Raw genomic sequence first — 17,582 nt, forward strand, 5'->3', positions numbered from 1 at the left:
TTAATGCTTAATCAGCTTTTAAGACTTGTTTAAACACATTTTATTGCAAGGATTAATAATTGAGCAGTTTCTACAGGCCTAATGAGATTAGAGGAGACTAATTACCTCTTGATTATGCTGCCTAGTTGTTACATTTCTATATAAGGATGCCAAAATTGAAACAAATGTCTGTGATTCTTTATATTTACAAAGTTTCTTGTTGGGAACTTGGAAAAAAGTGTGTTCACTTAGATGTAAATGTATTTAGATACTTAAATAGATTATGTAGGTTTACTTCATATAAGTTTAAAATAATACGTACATTTTTTAGAAAAAAGCTTTCTCTATATATAATTTACAGGTACAAATAATCTGTTAGGTATAAACTGCTGGTAGAATTATCAGTTATATTCCATTTCTTCACCACCCATCACATATTACTTAATTGTAGATTCATGCTGTGGATAGATAGCAAGAACTACCTGTTTTCTATGGGCAAAAAAAGCTGGCCAATCTCTCTTACCGCATTACTGCATACCAAAGTAAAATAAATGATGCTAGAATTGCCTATCTGCAGCAGTACCAGAAGGGAGAGTGGGGCCAGAAATGCAGGGAAGGCTGAACCCACCTGGTTTAACTATGTTTCATCTAAATGAGGTGCATGTATCAATAACAAAGCTGTAATTGCAGGGTTATGAATGTCAGTGTAGAAATGCTACAGCATTTTAGTTACAGGCACAGGTCTAGTCATCAAGAATATCTTGGAAATACCGAATAGTGTACATTGTCCTCCAAATGGTTTATTTCTTTCCCCTTCCAAGACTGATAATGTTGTAAGTGGCACTCAATCCACCAGGGTTTTTTAAGTTGAAGGACTAATAAGACCATTTCATTTAAAGATAATGCATTATATATTTAAAGAGTCATGTTGATTTGTCCCCCCTTCTTCCCATTCCACTATAGTTTGAAAGAGCTAAGAATTATTTTTTTTTTCCTGTTTGGGTTTTTTTTTTTCCTGTTTTGTAAACTGTTTTCCCAAATCTCTAATAGTATGTTTGTGTAAGTTTTAGACTGTATCTATGCAAGGGCATTTTAGAGTGTGGGTAGAATGTTAAAGAGCAGGTTGGCACTTGGATCTGAGGGCAGTGGGATATTTGTTGCTTCATCAGAGCATTCGTCCAGAATTGTAATTTGTAACCTCTAAGGAATGAAATACAGCAGATCAAGCAGTGGAGCTCTTCCAGTTAACTAAAAATACTAAGTAGTTGTAAGTTGCTTCTAAGATAGCAGAATATCAGAGGAAAGGTCTATTTCACACTTAGTTTTTATAGCATATTTGTTAATGCACTTATATTTTTGTCTGTACTCTGTAATAGCTATCGTGTGTATTGGTATTCTTTGGTTTCATGTTTTTCTTTGTTAGTATAGTAAGTAAAGTCCCCAGGATGTCATCAGCATACATTTGAAAATATTAATAGGTCTTTGTCAGTTACATCATCTGCTGTAAAGGTGTTTTGCCTATGCTGTTGCAGTCATCTTACACAGCTGGAATCCCGTATTTAGTGCATATTTGAATATGTGTATGCAAGTATGAATATAGCATGTAATCGATACGTACATTTCATTAACTGTGTTTTTAAGAATGAAAATGATTAGTGAAAGCAAAACATGCTTCATAATTTTTTTTACTGGCTGGTTATATTTGGTGCTATAGAAAGCAAACAAAATTATACAAATAAGATCAAAACACACAGCCTTCTGATCTAGTCAGTGGCACTGCTGTAAAACCTCAATGCCTACTAGTAATAAGTATTATCACATTTTGTGGATGTAGTGGGCAGAAATAGGGGTTGTCCAAAACTTGCATGTGCAACTCTTAAATGCAAATTCAAAAACTGAGCTCCTGTGCTTTCTAGACTAGCATTTTGCTCACTATCTTGTATCTTGGGTCACTAGATTTATTTTTTTTTATTACATTTTTTAAATAAAACCTCACAGAGAAAGCATTCCTACAGAAGATGAAACTTATAATGTGAAGAAGCCGTAGCTGCTTTAGATTGCTCTTCTGTTTGCAAGTAATATTAAAATCTTAGTATTAAAAAATTCCATCACTTGAGGGTGTTCAGACTTCCTTGTAAAGGTTGCTAAAATTGTTATAATTGCTATTAGTTATTTAGTGAACATATTATATGCAAATTGTTTAAATCATTAAATAAAGCTTAGTCTTACTAGATTAATTTCAAATAGAAATATACAAATGAGCTAATGCAGAGTTAGCTGACTTCCTGCAATGTTTGTAAATGGATCCTGGGAATGTATATATACTTATATGGAAGTACACACTGGGAATTTGTTTTTGTAGGAGGTTTGGATTTTTTGGTATAAAAACAGGCATTTTGAATGCAGCAGAGAAGCAGATTGTTTAAGTCAGTTTGCTTGTTTGTTCAAGGATTGGCGCAGATTCTTTTCCTCTACCAAATATAAACTTCTTGCTCTAAATCCCATCTAGCTTAACTGGGGGGGGGGGGGGGGGGGGTGTGTGGAAGTAAAAATCAAACTTTATTTTCTTAGAATTATATCTAATTAAATGAAATCTAGAGCTTGCACATCTAGAAGTATTTTTATGTGGTTTTGGATACTGAAATGAGTAAGTCTTGCTTTTGAGAACTGAAAAATGGAGCAGTTGAGTCAATTTCTTTAAGGTTTTGTTGGTTCAGCCATCCTGGTGTTGTTTACAGGCTAGCAATACATTTTAACAGTTCTGAAGTAATAAGAAATGAAGTGCTTATGCTCTCGAGTTTCTTACTACTGGCAGAAGAAAACTTCAGGCTGATAAGTTACAAGCACAGAAAGAGTTTGGCTTGTTCGTGCAGATATTGGTGCATTGGGTTTTTTGTCAATATGAAGGGGGAAAGGCCCGCAACTTACATGTGTCTTAAGCAGTTTGGTGCAGGCAGGGAGGACATAAATGGTTCACATGCCTCTCTGTAAACACTCTGTTTAGTGACCTCTTTGTAAATGCAATATTTAGTAGCCATTCAGTTTATTTTGTCTTTAACAAAAGGTTTGCAGAAGTTTTATTTTACAATAATGACTTGATGCTATGTCTTGGAAGAAAATATGTAATTGTTTACTTTTAATACTGTATTGCTTTTATGGAGAAGAAAATACATGATAAATGACTAAAGATTAGCAATATTTAGTGTACTGAATAAATTGGCTAAGTGTAGTTCCTAGAACTGGAAATAATACTGGTTTATATTATCAATTTAAAATAAATCTAATACACTGTGCCAAAATTATTTGGGTTTATTAAGCTTTTTTGTATAGTCGCATTCAAAACTAAGAGGTCTTCCCCCTGCCCCCCCCCCCCCCCCCAGTATCCCTAACAGCCCATTTACAAGTTACTAAGTTACGCTTTGGTTTACTAGTTCCTTCCTTGGAATCCCTAAAAACCTCCAGTATGCTGTATATATAATTCAGGTAGAACAGACCTGAAAGAAAAAGGTGTTTCAAATGCATTATTTTTTTACTTGAAACTGTACAAAACTTTCAGAGTAATTTAAGTAACATGTCAGTCTGTGTCAGACCTAAATACCTGATTATAATAGCTTCTTTGCCAAATATGAAAATAGTTGCTCCATCACTCTTAGAAATGGCTAAAGCAGAAGTTATTCTAATGTTTTTGAAATAATTATCATTTATTCACAATTAAAAACAAAAAGAAAAAACACATTTAAATGCTTCTTGTGTTGGTTAGCATTAAACAGCAGATTTTCAGGCCTCATGGGAAGTAAATACAAGAACTGGGAAGCAACGGAAATGTGGTCTCTTATCCATCCTTCTGTGTAATCATTAAACTTACTTAGAGCAGAACATTTTTAACAATGTTTGCAGAACAATCTTGAATTCTCTCCCAGACTTTGGCAAACTGGGAGAAGTAAGAAGAGAAAATTTGAAGAAGAAGAGAAGCTCAGTCTGGTTTTCATTTTCTCTACAGCTGTCATCTGGCTTTGAATTCTGCTGGAGAGCTACAGCTGGAGTCATTTTATTGCTTTACCCAGCATCCTTCTGCCTGCGCGCACAGAAATGTTTTAGTAGTCTTGGAAAAAAATTCAGAGTATCTCTTAGCAACCATAGGACTGTAATTATTATACCAGCAGCTGGGAGCAAACCAGATTTCCGTTGTGCATTAAAAACTGGCGTAGGTTACTCTACAGATGATACTGAATAACCTATGCCAGTACTGTACTTTGCAGGCTGTGGTTAAAGGATATTGAATGTGGGCGGTGTAATTGCTTTGGACAGTAGAAAAGGGGAATGTGTGCATTCGTGTTTGTGTGTAATGTTCTGTATACTTAATATACCAAGCTTAGTTCTTGTGGAAAACTTTACATGTTTGCTTTTTACTTTAATGCATTTCTAATACAATAGCATTTTTGTTTTAAGGGCCTCTTCCTACAGGCTGTTGGTGTTTCCATTATAAATGTGGGTTTTCAGGTGTTTATGACTTTGTCATAGAACATCTAATTGGAGCAGGAAGTGACATGCAAAGAAAGCCTTTTTGATACTAATAAACATGGTTTGGCTATATCTAAACTACCAGTTTAGTTAAAAATACAGAGTTCAGGAAATTGGTCTGGCATTTCTGAGGTTCTGCAGAGTATTTACAGGCTGAATAAGACCATAAGTGACCTGATGGCTTTTGATTTTTCATAAATACCAGAAGTTAGGCTGTGTCCGCTTACCTGTAATGTGCAGATTGGTAGGCTGAGTGTTGTGCTTTCTGAACAACTGTCTCATGATTTCCTGCCTTACAAAGGTCAGATGCCTTTCTCTGTCTCCTTCCACCCCCAAATTTGTCCTTGAAGTCAATTAGTTTGAACTGTGGTGTCTGTGTTTGAATTTTATAAAAGCATTCCTTCATATTTGCTGTGTATAGGGCACAAGGGCTTGCTTTAGGATTAAGGTTTGTATTTCATACATCAGTGTATGGCACTGCCAGTTAGCACTGTAATAGGTGATCAGTGCCCATATCCTTTAGTAGATGGAGCTTTCCTGAACTGCCAAGGGGAGTGTGTGCATGTGTCTGTGAGTATGTGCATGTGTCCTTTTTGCTCTATAGTGTAGGTAGTTTATTTCTGAAGAAAAAAAAGGCACGAATCACCTGCAGGAACAGGAAATAATGCAGGCTGTTGCAAATCTCACCCAGGGATAAAATGCTTGTAGAGAGTATGTAGGTTTTTTTCCCTGGGAAAGAAGGAGGAGTTGTTTTTGCAGCTCTTACCCTTCTCCCTAGACCACTCTGATAATAGCTGGGGGGAGGTAAGGGGGTTAGGTAGTGCTTATCACTGTGGTTTCTGTAAAATGGCTTCTAGCTGTTAAGTGTGTTCCTAGTTTAAATAGTTTCTGCTTGTTGTAAGCATTCATAACATTGCTCAAACCCAAAACAGTTGTAGGCATTTCTTCTTCATTCTGAATGCAGTTCTCCTGTGGTTTAAACCAGCGTTTTGGAAGCTTTTTATGTCATTGGGCAATGTACCTACAGGAGTACCTCCTGCTAGGCATATGTTTGATACTGCACTAATATTTGATGGTTTTACTCTTAAAATACGTACACGTCCATAAAATCATAACTCTTGCCAGTCATTTCAATGTTTCTTTTGTACTCCTTTTCCAGCAGTTTGACCAGAAAAATTTAATCTTGACAACAGCAGGGCTGATTGCTTAGTGGTGGTGTCATGCTCAAGGATCTGCAAAAAGTACTTCTTCCTGGCGTTTTGCCTGTCTTCACAATTTTTCAGTGGAATTTTAACCTGACTGAGCCCTTGTCTTTCATGGGGTGTATGCTCTCTAGTATTAAAGCTCATTATTAATTACTAATTATAATGTTTTTCCTCTCAGAGTGCTTTTGAGCAATATATAAATTCTTAGTGAGGTGATGATTTTCTTTCTCAAAGATCAGCTACAGAACAGCTACTTGCACTTTGTCTAGCGAGGTGCTAATGTAATACCAGAGTAAGTTCCTTAAGTATTTTGATAAATGAAAACTAATGGTTCAGTGTACCTAACTAAGTGTGCTTATTAGTACTTAACCTGCCAAACCTTCAGGTTTGCCTCTGCCTCGGTAGTTTTCTGGAGGGTTTTTATTGGTTCCCCTTAATTATTCCTTAATATATATATAAATACTTACATTAAAGCTGAAACGTAACATTCTTGTTGCTGGAAGTTGTATGATGCCAGACTTTTCTCAGTGATATCAGATAATAGTAGCCAGTTAACTTTACAGCATCTCTCAATGCAAATAAAACATTGAACAGTACATTTTTTGGCAGCTCAGTGGGATTTTTATCAATATGTTCTATTGTACCCTGAGTATATCCCAGCCAGTTAAGCTTAAAAAATTAGAACTGTTTGTTTTTTCTATTCTTTTCAGAAATTGGATCATGTCACAAGCCAATATTCCACCCAAACATACTTCCTCTTACTTATTCTCAGTGGCACACATCCTGCAGATATCTCATTATATGTTGCCACATGGTCTCATTTTTGTATCAGATTGCCTGATAGAACCTTAATTTCAAAAAGACAGTCATTACTTGTTTAATACACACTTGCTGTAATTAGATACTTTAATTGAGCCACTTTATGTTGAAACTGACTTTCTTCCTTTCAGCTGATCTTAGTTTCAATTTATTAAAAGTTCTGACTAGCTTTTGCCTTATTTGCCTCAAATTTTTCCCTCCAGGTGTATATATGTAAATACTGGCAGCCTCATGGGTAGTTAGAGAAAGCATAATCACAGAGACTGGGCTTATCTCTCCTTCCTTAAACTTCTTTAGTCTCATTTGGTAACTGAGTTAAAGGCATGGATCTTTAATGCCTGAGATGTGTATGCTCTCCAGAAAAGGAACTCCTATTTTCCAAGCCTGACTCATAGTAAAGAAAATACTTGCCTACTTATAAGTACTTCAAATATGTGTATTTAAAAATATTTGTGTTTATAGATGCCTCCAGCACATTATGTAGAGTATTAATGCGTTCATGCATGAACGTTGTGGGTTTTGTGTGGTTTTTGTGTAAATGCAAAATCATTTCAAGGGTGTTCTTATGTATTCTAGACTACTCAAGAAAATACATCAAGCTCATTAATGAAAGATCACCTTTTCCAACACGAAACTGTAGTAACCAGTGAACCTTACAATAGTGCAAATATAAGGCCTTCAGCATTTGAGGATTTCAACACCAGGAGAGCCTGTTTTCCTAGCCAACCTAACCAGGTAAGACTACTGATAAAAGAAGCAGTTCTTACTTTGCTTGTTGCATTAACACCAGAGTGTGTAATTTCTGCACTTTCATTCTAAGTCCCTGTATGTAATATTATACCCTCAACTTCTTGATCAATATAAGCTTTGCAGCTGAAATAACTAGTGTTGTTATGGCAGAGGTAAAGCTTTGTGAAGGTATTTACCTGTGCTTGTAGTGCAGCAGACAGCATGAGTAAATCTTTCACTTTCTCTGAAGTCATATTTCTGTATTACAGACTCAGAATCTGCAGCCTCAAAAAGCTGTTGAAATTTTTCAGAAAACATTGGTTGGGCATAAGCTTGATCTCAGTTGCATGTATACAATTTTTTTTCCTATTAGAAATATTGAAAGGTATCTTTAAAAGATATCTTGGATGCATTACACTGTGGGTGGGGTGCTTTTGCTAAATATTTTTATTGAAACGTTTTATACTTTCTAACTGCCCATTTGAACTAAAATATTCTATTTTGGTACAGAAAGGAAAACGGTTTATCTGTTATGCACAAAAAGTATTAAGTTATTGGTAAACAGGTTCTTGAAACAGAAAACAACCCACTAACATGAGGAAGGCTGATTATACAGACATTTTTTAAATGTTTTTAAAAGATTAGAAAGACAATGTTACAACTTTTCCTTTAACAGTATAGGTTTTGCTTTTTTCTAAGCCTCAAATAACTGACTGTAAAGGCTTTAAAGGCTATAAAAATCGACTTAATAGTGAGTTGAATAATAATTACTTTGAGGGTCTTACACCTAGAAGCAAACACATGGGAAGCTTTTCAGAATAAGCTTAACAGAAGTCAAAGCAGAACACAAGCTCAAGTAGTTGTGAACACTTGTACAGAAAAAGATGCAACTTGAAATACAGCTTTTTAATACCGTTGGTCGTTATTGCAGAGAAAGAAAGGACTGTATGAAAGTCTTGTATCAGCTGTTTTCTAACTGCTTCATTGAGCAGAAGAAGCAAGAACTAAGGAACTTGAAATTATGAACTTAACGATTTTTAATCATTGATCTATTCCAATTATCTTCTTGTGTGAGTCACCTCATATTTTTGTTTGTTCTGTGCATCAGGAGATATATATACTTTTCCTCTTCCCCTTTACCTTCAAATATCATAGAGTAGAATAGATGGGTGGTCAGGTTATTACAGCTAACACGTAACAGCTACAGCAACCAGTGATATATGCATGTTAGTCTTCATCGTAAATGAAAGTGGTGGTCTTAAAATGCTTGTATGTTCTAAGAACACATACAGAACTGGCTACTGAGAAAATTATAATTTAAGCTATGGTATTCTAGGTACTGTCTGTCTGATAAAAATTAAATAGGAATTTCCTTGAAATGACAGTTCATTTCCTGTCAACTGAAGTTATGGGAGATGCCATAGAAATTTAAGTAGATGTTAAATTATTTTTCTTATAGCACCATCTGCATCTGACACCCCATGCTTTCTGCATGGTTCTATGGTGCGCACATTTAGAACATAGGCAAGTCAGCAAAATCTCACATTGTCTCTGCTGAATGCCATGCATGTGACCATGTGGCACAGCAGATCTGGAGGCAAATATCTGGTTTGTTTCAGTTTGTATAAATTAAGTTTGGCTGTGCTAGTAAGTTGAAAAGCCCGTATTAAAGAAGTCATTAATGACAGTTCAGATCTTTACCTGTAATCCTTTGGCTGTTACTAAAAAATACTGAAGTCCCTCCACTCTTCAGCTTCTGATACATTGATGTCCCTTTGACTTATATGTAGTACTTTGTGATGATATATTTAGTTGCTGGTGTCCTCATGTTGTGGAGTTGCAAGCTGGGCAAATTCAGGTATATCTGTTTGAGGGGAGGCAGTGAAGGCTACAGTACCAAGCAAGCGTCTGTGTCTTACTTAAAGGTGCCACCTGTTCAAGTAAGGTGTAATACCAGTGAGTTCACTTATGTCAACAAAAATTTTCTGCCTAATTTCCAGTTGGTTAGTCTTGTTCATAATGAGATTCTCTATGGGATTTCAGTTTGCTGTCATATTCTTCCTTCCTTCCTGATTCAGCTGTTATACAGAGATGGCACTTGCACTGAGTTACAGTTTTGAATGCCTAGAGGACAATGTGCATTATTTGTGTTGAAGTGTGTTGGTATTTGTACCTAACTGAATCTGGATTCTGTAGTGTTCTGAAGGTTTCATGTAGCTCATGCTTTCATATAGATCCCATTAAACACCCAGTGTGTAAGCACTTTATTTATAAAGCTTTTCCAACATTTCTCCTACTTACTTGTTTCCAGTGTTTCCCACTTGCTGTCTTAAAAAATGGTTTTCTAATATCAGTTGCATGAAGAACATAATGCTGCCTTGTTTGTAGCATATCAGACCTTAAGCATTTTAGTAGGTGTTTGGCTGGGGGCTTGAGAAAAAGAAATGAGTTCTGTGTATGTGGTGTGTTCTGCTCAAACAAATAAAAAGCCTTCAAAGACTGGGGAGAGGTCACGTTTTACAGTTGTTAGTATTTGTAGTGATCTTTAATGGCTGTTAGCTGTCTGGGGAATGGGAGGATGAGGGTGGGTTTTTTTGGTTTGAGGTTTTGGGTTGGTTCTTTTTTTTTTTTTTTTTTTTTTTTTACTTTTAAACAATGGATTTTATTTAATGCATTTAAATGCATGCCTAATATTCTGCGTGTACAGTTGAGTAGGATCCTTTATGCCTGGAATAAACAGAATTGTAATGTCATTTTGGATGCTTTTTCCCTTAAATTTATGCTGTTAACTGTTCAGAAAAGCCAGTTAGCCATAGCTAGTTATTGATGATAAAACGATAGGCTCTTTCTCATGTTTGAATACAGAAGTGAGAAACACTCTGCTTTTATAAGCAAAGGGGAGGCCTAACTGCTTCCATGGGAGCCTGTGGAAGTATGGAAGAGCACTGATGTTAGCTGAATAGGATATAACCTTTCTTCATCCTGTGTTCTTGAGACCCTGTGGAAGTCCAGCTACATGGCTTGGAGCCAAGAAAAAGTATTATTCGTGTTAGCATACTCCAGTTGAAACTACTAGGGCAAAGCAGCTCTAATTACAGTTCTGCACTTACCACATGAGGATTATTAAGCAGGGAAGTGATGGTTAGAGCAGGCTACAGGTATTCTTATGTAATCAGAAGCTGACATATTTTAAGAAGCTATTCCTTCCTCTTTCCCAGCTGTCTTCCCTCTTTCCTGCTCTGCCTTCTACCCCAAAACCAGGGGCCTGCAGACTTCAGTGTAGTAGGAGCACAGACATGTGCAAAGTGAGACAGTAGTGTGTTAACTTGTTTGTTGCTACACACCACAGATTAGGAACATGCAGTTCTACTGTTGTCCTAGACAATGGAGTAGTGACATATTAATTCTCATTAATTTAATCAGTACTAATAAGGTAAATGTTCTCAAAGTAACAATACTGATGCCAAAGATGCATTCTCAAATAATTCATGACTCTGGAAGACTTTGTAAGGCTAATGGGTTAAGGAGTGGGTGTTTTGCAGTTTTTACTGTGAGATGGTTGGCTGTGCACTTGACAGGAGAAAAAGGTGGAATTTGACTTGAAGCTTTCTTATATTCTGGATCTGATCATAATAGCGCCACAGTGTAGGAAAATACCTGCCTGTCTATGAGGCAGGAACACAGGGGCTTACTGAGACTTCTGTTTTGCTCACTATCTGCTATTTTTGCGAGCTCATTCCATGCATGTCCTAAATGTTTATCCTGTCGTTATTTGTACCTTTTCTTGAAAGTCACTTGTAATGTGATTTCAGTAACATTTAGTGGCAGTTCTCTGTCTTAATATCTAAGGTCTGCAGCATTTCAGTTGAGATGATTCAAATTTGACACCTTCAACAACTTTTTCATGCCCTTTGATCGTAAGGCAGAATAAACAAGAACTCTGTCTTATCTCTCTGCCGTTTTTCTATGTGTTTAGCGCATTCCCTTTTACTTGCCTTTTGAGATAAAAGGATTTGAATTATGGTCAGTTTCTAAGTTGAGAATTTTAAAAGTACTTGGGTGTTTGCATGCCAGTGACCTAAGCTAATGAATGTAACTACTGTATATAAGCTAAAGGGAGGTGCATTTTTAAGCCATCAGTTTTGATTGATCATGCCACTGAATATTATTCATCATATGGTAAAATCCTCATCTGGAATACAGCTTTGAAAATAAGTAACCAGTATTTAATACTCCTATTGCAAAAGTGGAGGAAGTTTGAAAACTTAGAGCAGGAATAAAGGAAAGCTTCTCCTAGATAACACAAGTAACTCAGTGAATGTATGGGGGAATGTGAAATCCTAAAGCAGTGGATAATAAGTGGTGTGAAATCAGCAATTTCATGTGAGGTGTAATTGATCTGTGGAATTAGTTGCCACTGTAAGATGTTAAAACCTGAATTTTGAGCATATTTCAAAGAACAGTATGAAGATTTATGTGGATACCAAAATGTCCAAAGCATTTATGAGGTACTAAAAAGTCAGGAAAGAATACTAAAGCTCATGGTCCTGATATCATGCAAAAGGATGATTATTGTGGGGAAGTCTATAAATTGTACTGGTAAGAAAATAGGCTGAAATTTCTATCTTCAAGCAACAAGGGAAAAAAATCCTGGCTTTTCGTTTCCTGATCTAAATTTTACATTGTAGGTGGACATAAATTTGGGATACATTATAGTGAACTTATCTTGCTTTGCCATTTCAGGTGCCACTGAAGTCAATCAGACACGTTAGTTTTCAGGATGAAGATGAAATTGTTAGGATAAACCCTCGTGACATTTTGATACGTCGTTATGCAGACTACAGGCATCCTGACATGTGGAAGAACGACCTGGAGAGGGATGACGCAGACTCAAATATACCATTTTCTAAATCAGACAGTAAAAAATCTGACTATTTATACCCATGTGGGGATGGAACTAAGTTGAATTCCCTGAAAGACTCAAAGAGTTCTGTGGTATTTAAAACTCAGCCTTCCTCATCAAAATTTAAAAACTCAAAAAGAAGAAAAGAGGATGGTGAGCGTTCCCGCTGTATATACTGCCAGGAGAGGTTTAATCATGAAGATAATGGCAGAGGAAAATGTCAAGATGCGCCAGATCCTATTAAAAGATGTATCTACCAAGTTAGTTGCATGCTTTGCGCAGAGAGCATGCTTTATCACTGCATGTCAGACTCTGAAGGAGATTTTTCTGATCCTTGCTCATGTGACACTAGTGATGACAAGTTCTGCTTACGCTGGTTAGCACTGGTGGCACTCTCGTTCATTGCTCCATGTATGTGCTGCTACCTCCCCTTGAGAGCATGCCATCACTGCGGTGAGGTGTGTGGGTGCTGTGGAGGAAAGCATAAAGCTGCAGGATGAATCAGTCTTGTGCCAAACAGAGCTGAAAAATCTTTGTTTCCAGGAAGCATCTAACTTGGATTTGTGGAAGCTTTTTGGCAAGCTGAAGGGAATCTTCTTTCATGTAAGAGATGCTTGATGTGGAGGAAGCAACAAGACTTGTCAGACCTTGGCATTTTACAAGTGCTAGCCACGCCTAACTATTTCCTTTGAGTGCGTGGCATTTGTTGCAAGTTGTGAAGGAGATTTTGCAAAGGAAAGCCTATTCTTATTATTGGCTATAAAATGAGTATATAAACTATGATTATACTAAAAGGGATTAACTTTTGCCACTTTGTACATTCATGGTTTAGGTAAGGGGGCTCTTTTAAAAGGATTAAAACTTACCTGAGGGGAAATTTTAACTAAAAGTGCACTAGTGACAGTTGATTTAAGCTTAAGAAAAGTTAATACTCGGCAAATGAGAAATGAAACTGATTTTAAGTGCAACTAAATCACTTATTAATAGTTTTTTGGAAGCAACTTTATGTATAAATAACAAATGTTTATATTTAACTAAATGTGTAAGGTACGAATTACTACATGTTAAACTTCCCTTCCCTCTGATATAGTAGGTATGGACCATATCTACTGTCACATTCCATGGTAGTATTTTAAATATTTAATTAGTTAATTTAGTCGCATTTTTATTCCAGATGGACAAATTGATATTTTCAGTCCTGGTTCCCTTCAGCTACAGTTTGTGTTGAGTTGTATCCATACATTCTGATAATCTAAAAACCTTTAAAATATTAATTATTCTAGTCTTGAGTGACCAATATTTTTTTTCTTAAGCACAGATGTAATTGTCTAAAATGTTCTTGTTAGAACATAACATTTATTTTTATATATAAATGACTTTGATTTCAACATAATAGCAAAAAGGAAGTTGTTTCTGTTGCTCAACCAGCAAGTTGTTTTCTTTTGGGGTGTCCTCCAAAAATACTTTATTGCATATTCACATGTTCATTAAGCAAAAGGTACGTTAAGGCAGTTGTAACAAATTGTCATCAGTGTTCTTGTTTATCCTTCTGTTAAACTAGGATCTTGTTCAGCTGTTTATCAAGTACTATGATTAAAACAAAAGATTAATAACAAAAATGAAATCGTTTTCATTATTTTGAACTTCAACTTTCTCTTATTTGAATGGGCAAGAACAAAAGTACTGTGTGTTTTGTTCAAAAACAACAAAAGTCTTAGCTTGAGAAATAAATTAACAGCCCAGGCAAAATTGGAGTGAATTTCTTAACTGAGGAAATTCAGAGGGAGGATGGGGAACTGGGGAGAGAGAGAGAGAATGTATGTGTCTGTGTGGTGGTATCTTGTGTATGATACTTGTTATGGCTTTGTACTTACTAAGTGTTAACTTTCAGATAAGAATTAACTGATTGACCCATAGAGAATTTGTTAAACCATTACATGCTTTGCTCTGTCATGAAGTAAGAAACATTTACTTCTCATTATAGATATGTAAAACACTACAACCAGTCACAATTCATTAGCGACGGCGCCTAATTGATATCCTGGCTGGAGTAGGACTTACTGTCTTCAGTGTACCCTTGTTATTAGACAAACAAAAAAAGGAATTGATTTTAAAAGATGACTTACTTTTTCTCACTTCCTATGCATTTCTTCTGTATATTTTATGTGATTTTTCTTTCTGCATGTATCGGTGCCCTTAATTTTCCTTTGTAGCCCAGGAGTAAAATAAGCAAATGTATATAACATTAGCTGTCTGTAAAAATACTTTTTAAAAGAAAACATTTATATTTATATTACAACTTGAATTGACCACCTTGTGTACATAGATCATCTCAAAGTATTATTTCACATTGAAAAGACGACAAATATATTGATAACTGTAGAAGTTACGGAGGAGCTTCTAGTTTTGTATTAAGAGTTGACTGGATGAATTAAGTCCAAGATTATGACACGGTAGCAGCGGTCTTGGTTTTTACTGTTTATATATTTGAAAGCTGCTACTCTGGTTGATTTTCATGTTTCACACATTTTCAGCTAAACTTGGTTGCCTAGAATAGACTGTTAACTTTAAAAAGAACTTTGATAAAAAGTGATGTTTTTCTAGTGAATGAGAGGAATTTACTATTTGTACGTGCTAGGTTCCTAATTCAAGGTGAAGAAACATATGAATGACCTAAGAAAAGAACTTGCTGGCTGTATAGGAAAATGCTATAGAATCCTGTTGTATATATACTTCAAGAAAGAAATGAGTTTAACAGTTTCCTCTGAGCACTATACAACATAGTTAAACTCCTGGTCCTGTACTGTATTTTATATGAAACATATATGCTTTAATATTTTTATTGAATGTGTGCATTAATATTTTCACCTTGCATTTAATCACATTGCTGCTAAAATGGTTTCATCTTTTGCTTTCCTCTTTGAAGATTTGATCCATCTAAAAAGGGTAATGGTTACTAAACTTGATGTGTTCACTCTTTCTTGTGCTGGAAGTGTCAGCCTGCATGCCCAGCTTGAGAGCAACTAAAAGAGCTACAAAGATACATGCTTATTACTATGTAAGGGCTGGGTTTGTATGATGCACGCATACCTTTTCTTTTGGTATTAGGAGCCTTGCCCCCTATTTCAGTTAGGAGATGAGTACGCAAACCCATTCCAGAACGGGATGTTATATCTGTGCATCTTTTGCTTTGGATAGCACATAACATTTGTTCTGTCTCTTCTATAATACTTAAGCATTTGGGAAGAGAGAAATTTCTTCCCCAGTCCTTTCTCTTCCCATTGCCCTTAAGGTCAGAACTGTAGTTTGTTAGGCATGTAGTAGGAGAGCTTTGTGCTGCTTGGAAGTGAGACCCGAGCCTTGGGAAACCCTCATTGAATATTAAGTCCCTGGTGTGTTGAAAGCCTTGGTTACCCTGAAAATTGAGTATTTCCTGTTGAAAGTGGGGAGAGAAATTAAATGCCAGCAGCACGCCTGCACCATCTACTGGGGGAAAAATACTCAGCTGCATTCAGGCCCAGTACTTGACAACATCATGATTTAACTGGCTGTTGGTGCACGACCTACGCTACAAAAATATGTAAAGCTTGAGTTATGAATTTATAAAATAGTAATTTGGACTCTGTTATTCTTTACCTCATTATGCTTCTTATGTTTCATTATTAATATTGATTGAAAGTAAAAATACTTTAACCATGTTTTGCTAGATTTAAAATAGTTATGACTGCCTATTACACAAGAGCATCAAAATCGGCAATGAAATTAAATTCATTTGATTCTGTCACTGGGTTCATAAGAGATTATTTTTTATTTTATTATTTTCCCCTCCTCTTTAATTCTTTCCCACAGCAAAGCGATGGCGTTTGATGTTCTTGCAGAGGGAATCTCGCCCTTTGGTTTGTGATGTGAATGAAGTTTTGAGTATGCACAGGTTGGTCTGTGCACCTGCACATGCAATTCAGTAGTTGGAAAGGGCATACCTACAGCTGTGGGTAAGATTACAGCAATATTCTGATAATAATCTACAATTACTTTGGTAACGCTTTAGTAAACAGCAGCAAGTGATGGCACAAAACTCATTTCCATAGCTTATGTAAAGGATGTTCCACAGAGGCTTAACTGTTTCAGTTTCCTCTATAGAAACAACAGTATTTTGAAGAATGTCTTAATTGTGCATGTTGGAATACAACATTCCCATTTCAGATGTGTTCTCTGCAGAATGACCTGTTTATGTGTACCTGGAAGATAATGCTGAAGTCCCCTGTAAAAAATGCACAGGTTTAAATTAGATTTTAAAATCTTTTCAGAGCTTAGGGCACAGTATGCAGCCAATACAGGGATACATTTGTATTAATTGAATGAAGATCAAGGGTGGTGGCTGGTCACAAAACAACTTTAAAATGATACCTTATGGTACTGTTAGTCCAGTAGCTGCATGGATGAAACTTTTATTTCCTTCAGTGCACCAATAAATACAAGGAGAGGTTTGGTGGTTGGTTTAGGTTTGGGTTTGGTTTTTTCCCTGAAAGCTTCTCTTAAATGCAGAAGTTGTGGTTCATTAAAGAAATCAAAAGCGTTTGGTGAAGAAGAAGCCTTCATGTTTAAAGCTGCAGTATAGCTGTACATAGTTGTCCTTATTTTGCTTGGTGCCATTGGCTTTCCACCCTAATGACCTCAAAGTGCCTCATGTGTATATTGTTTCCATTAAACCTCAACTGCTATTTCTTTCTACTAAATGATGTATAATTTAGTTAACTCATCCCATAGGTGTTTCCTTTATGAATATAGCTTGTTACTTTGAGTATATGATGTAAATATGTCTTTATGTTTGTAACTGGTTTGTTACATCATACCTTGTAAGTTGACATAGCAGATAACACCATGAAAATTGTTACATGTTTTTTCCTGTAATGACCCAATTAAAACTATCTTGAAATGAAACAACTGACATGTTTTTCAATTCTGTGTTGGGATTACTCGGAACAGTGTGTACGAAGTTAAATGTTGCAGCTTAAGAACAGAACAAAAAGATGTAAATACAGGTAATCATTTTGCCATAGTATTCTGCTTACAGGTTAAGCAAAATGTTAAATCATTTTATGATTTTAAGACTGGTCAAACATTTTATTAACCTCAAGCTCCAGCATCTTTCATCATAACAACCTTTTTTAAGAGTTGCTATAATATTTTAAATAAAAATGTGCCCATTACCAGTTTGCCTTGTATTTACAGCAGTATTTGTCCTTGACATCATGCTGTGGAGGTCAAGATTCCTTCATGTAAATCACATTTGAGTTCCCACTCCACTGCAAAAATGTGTATGTCTGAATATAATTCTAAGCTTTGAGCAAGCGAAAGAAGAAGATATATACCAGAAAAGGAAGGGAAACTAAACAGTCCATGAGGAAAAATGAACACTCGGAATT

At 35.9% G+C, this 17,582-nt stretch overlaps 1 protein-coding gene across 6 annotated transcripts in view; it reads left to right on the plus strand.

Annotated features, from left to right (window-relative positions):
• The window catches only part of SPRED1 (sprouty related EVH1 domain containing 1), a 61,919-nt gene extending 48,139 nt beyond the window's left edge, over window positions 1-13,780 (plus strand). For all 6 annotated transcript variants that reach the window (XM_065686600.1, XM_065686602.1, XM_065686601.1 and 3 more), the window contains 2 exons: window positions 7,101-7,259; window positions 11,997-13,780. In XM_065686600.1, coding sequence (XP_065542672.1) covers window positions 7,101-7,259; window positions 11,997-12,656 — 819 coding nt within the window. In that variant the 3' untranslated portion in view covers window positions 12,657-13,780. The remainder of the gene's footprint in view (window positions 1-7,100; window positions 7,260-11,996) is intronic.
• The last annotated feature ends 3,802 nt before the right edge of the window (window positions 13,781-17,582 follow it).

Source organism: Lathamus discolor, chromosome 6 (assembly GCF_037157495.1).
Source record: "Lathamus discolor isolate bLatDis1 chromosome 6, bLatDis1.hap1, whole genome shotgun sequence".
Classification (NCBI taxonomy): domain Eukaryota; kingdom Metazoa; phylum Chordata; class Aves; order Psittaciformes; family Psittacidae; genus Lathamus; species Lathamus discolor.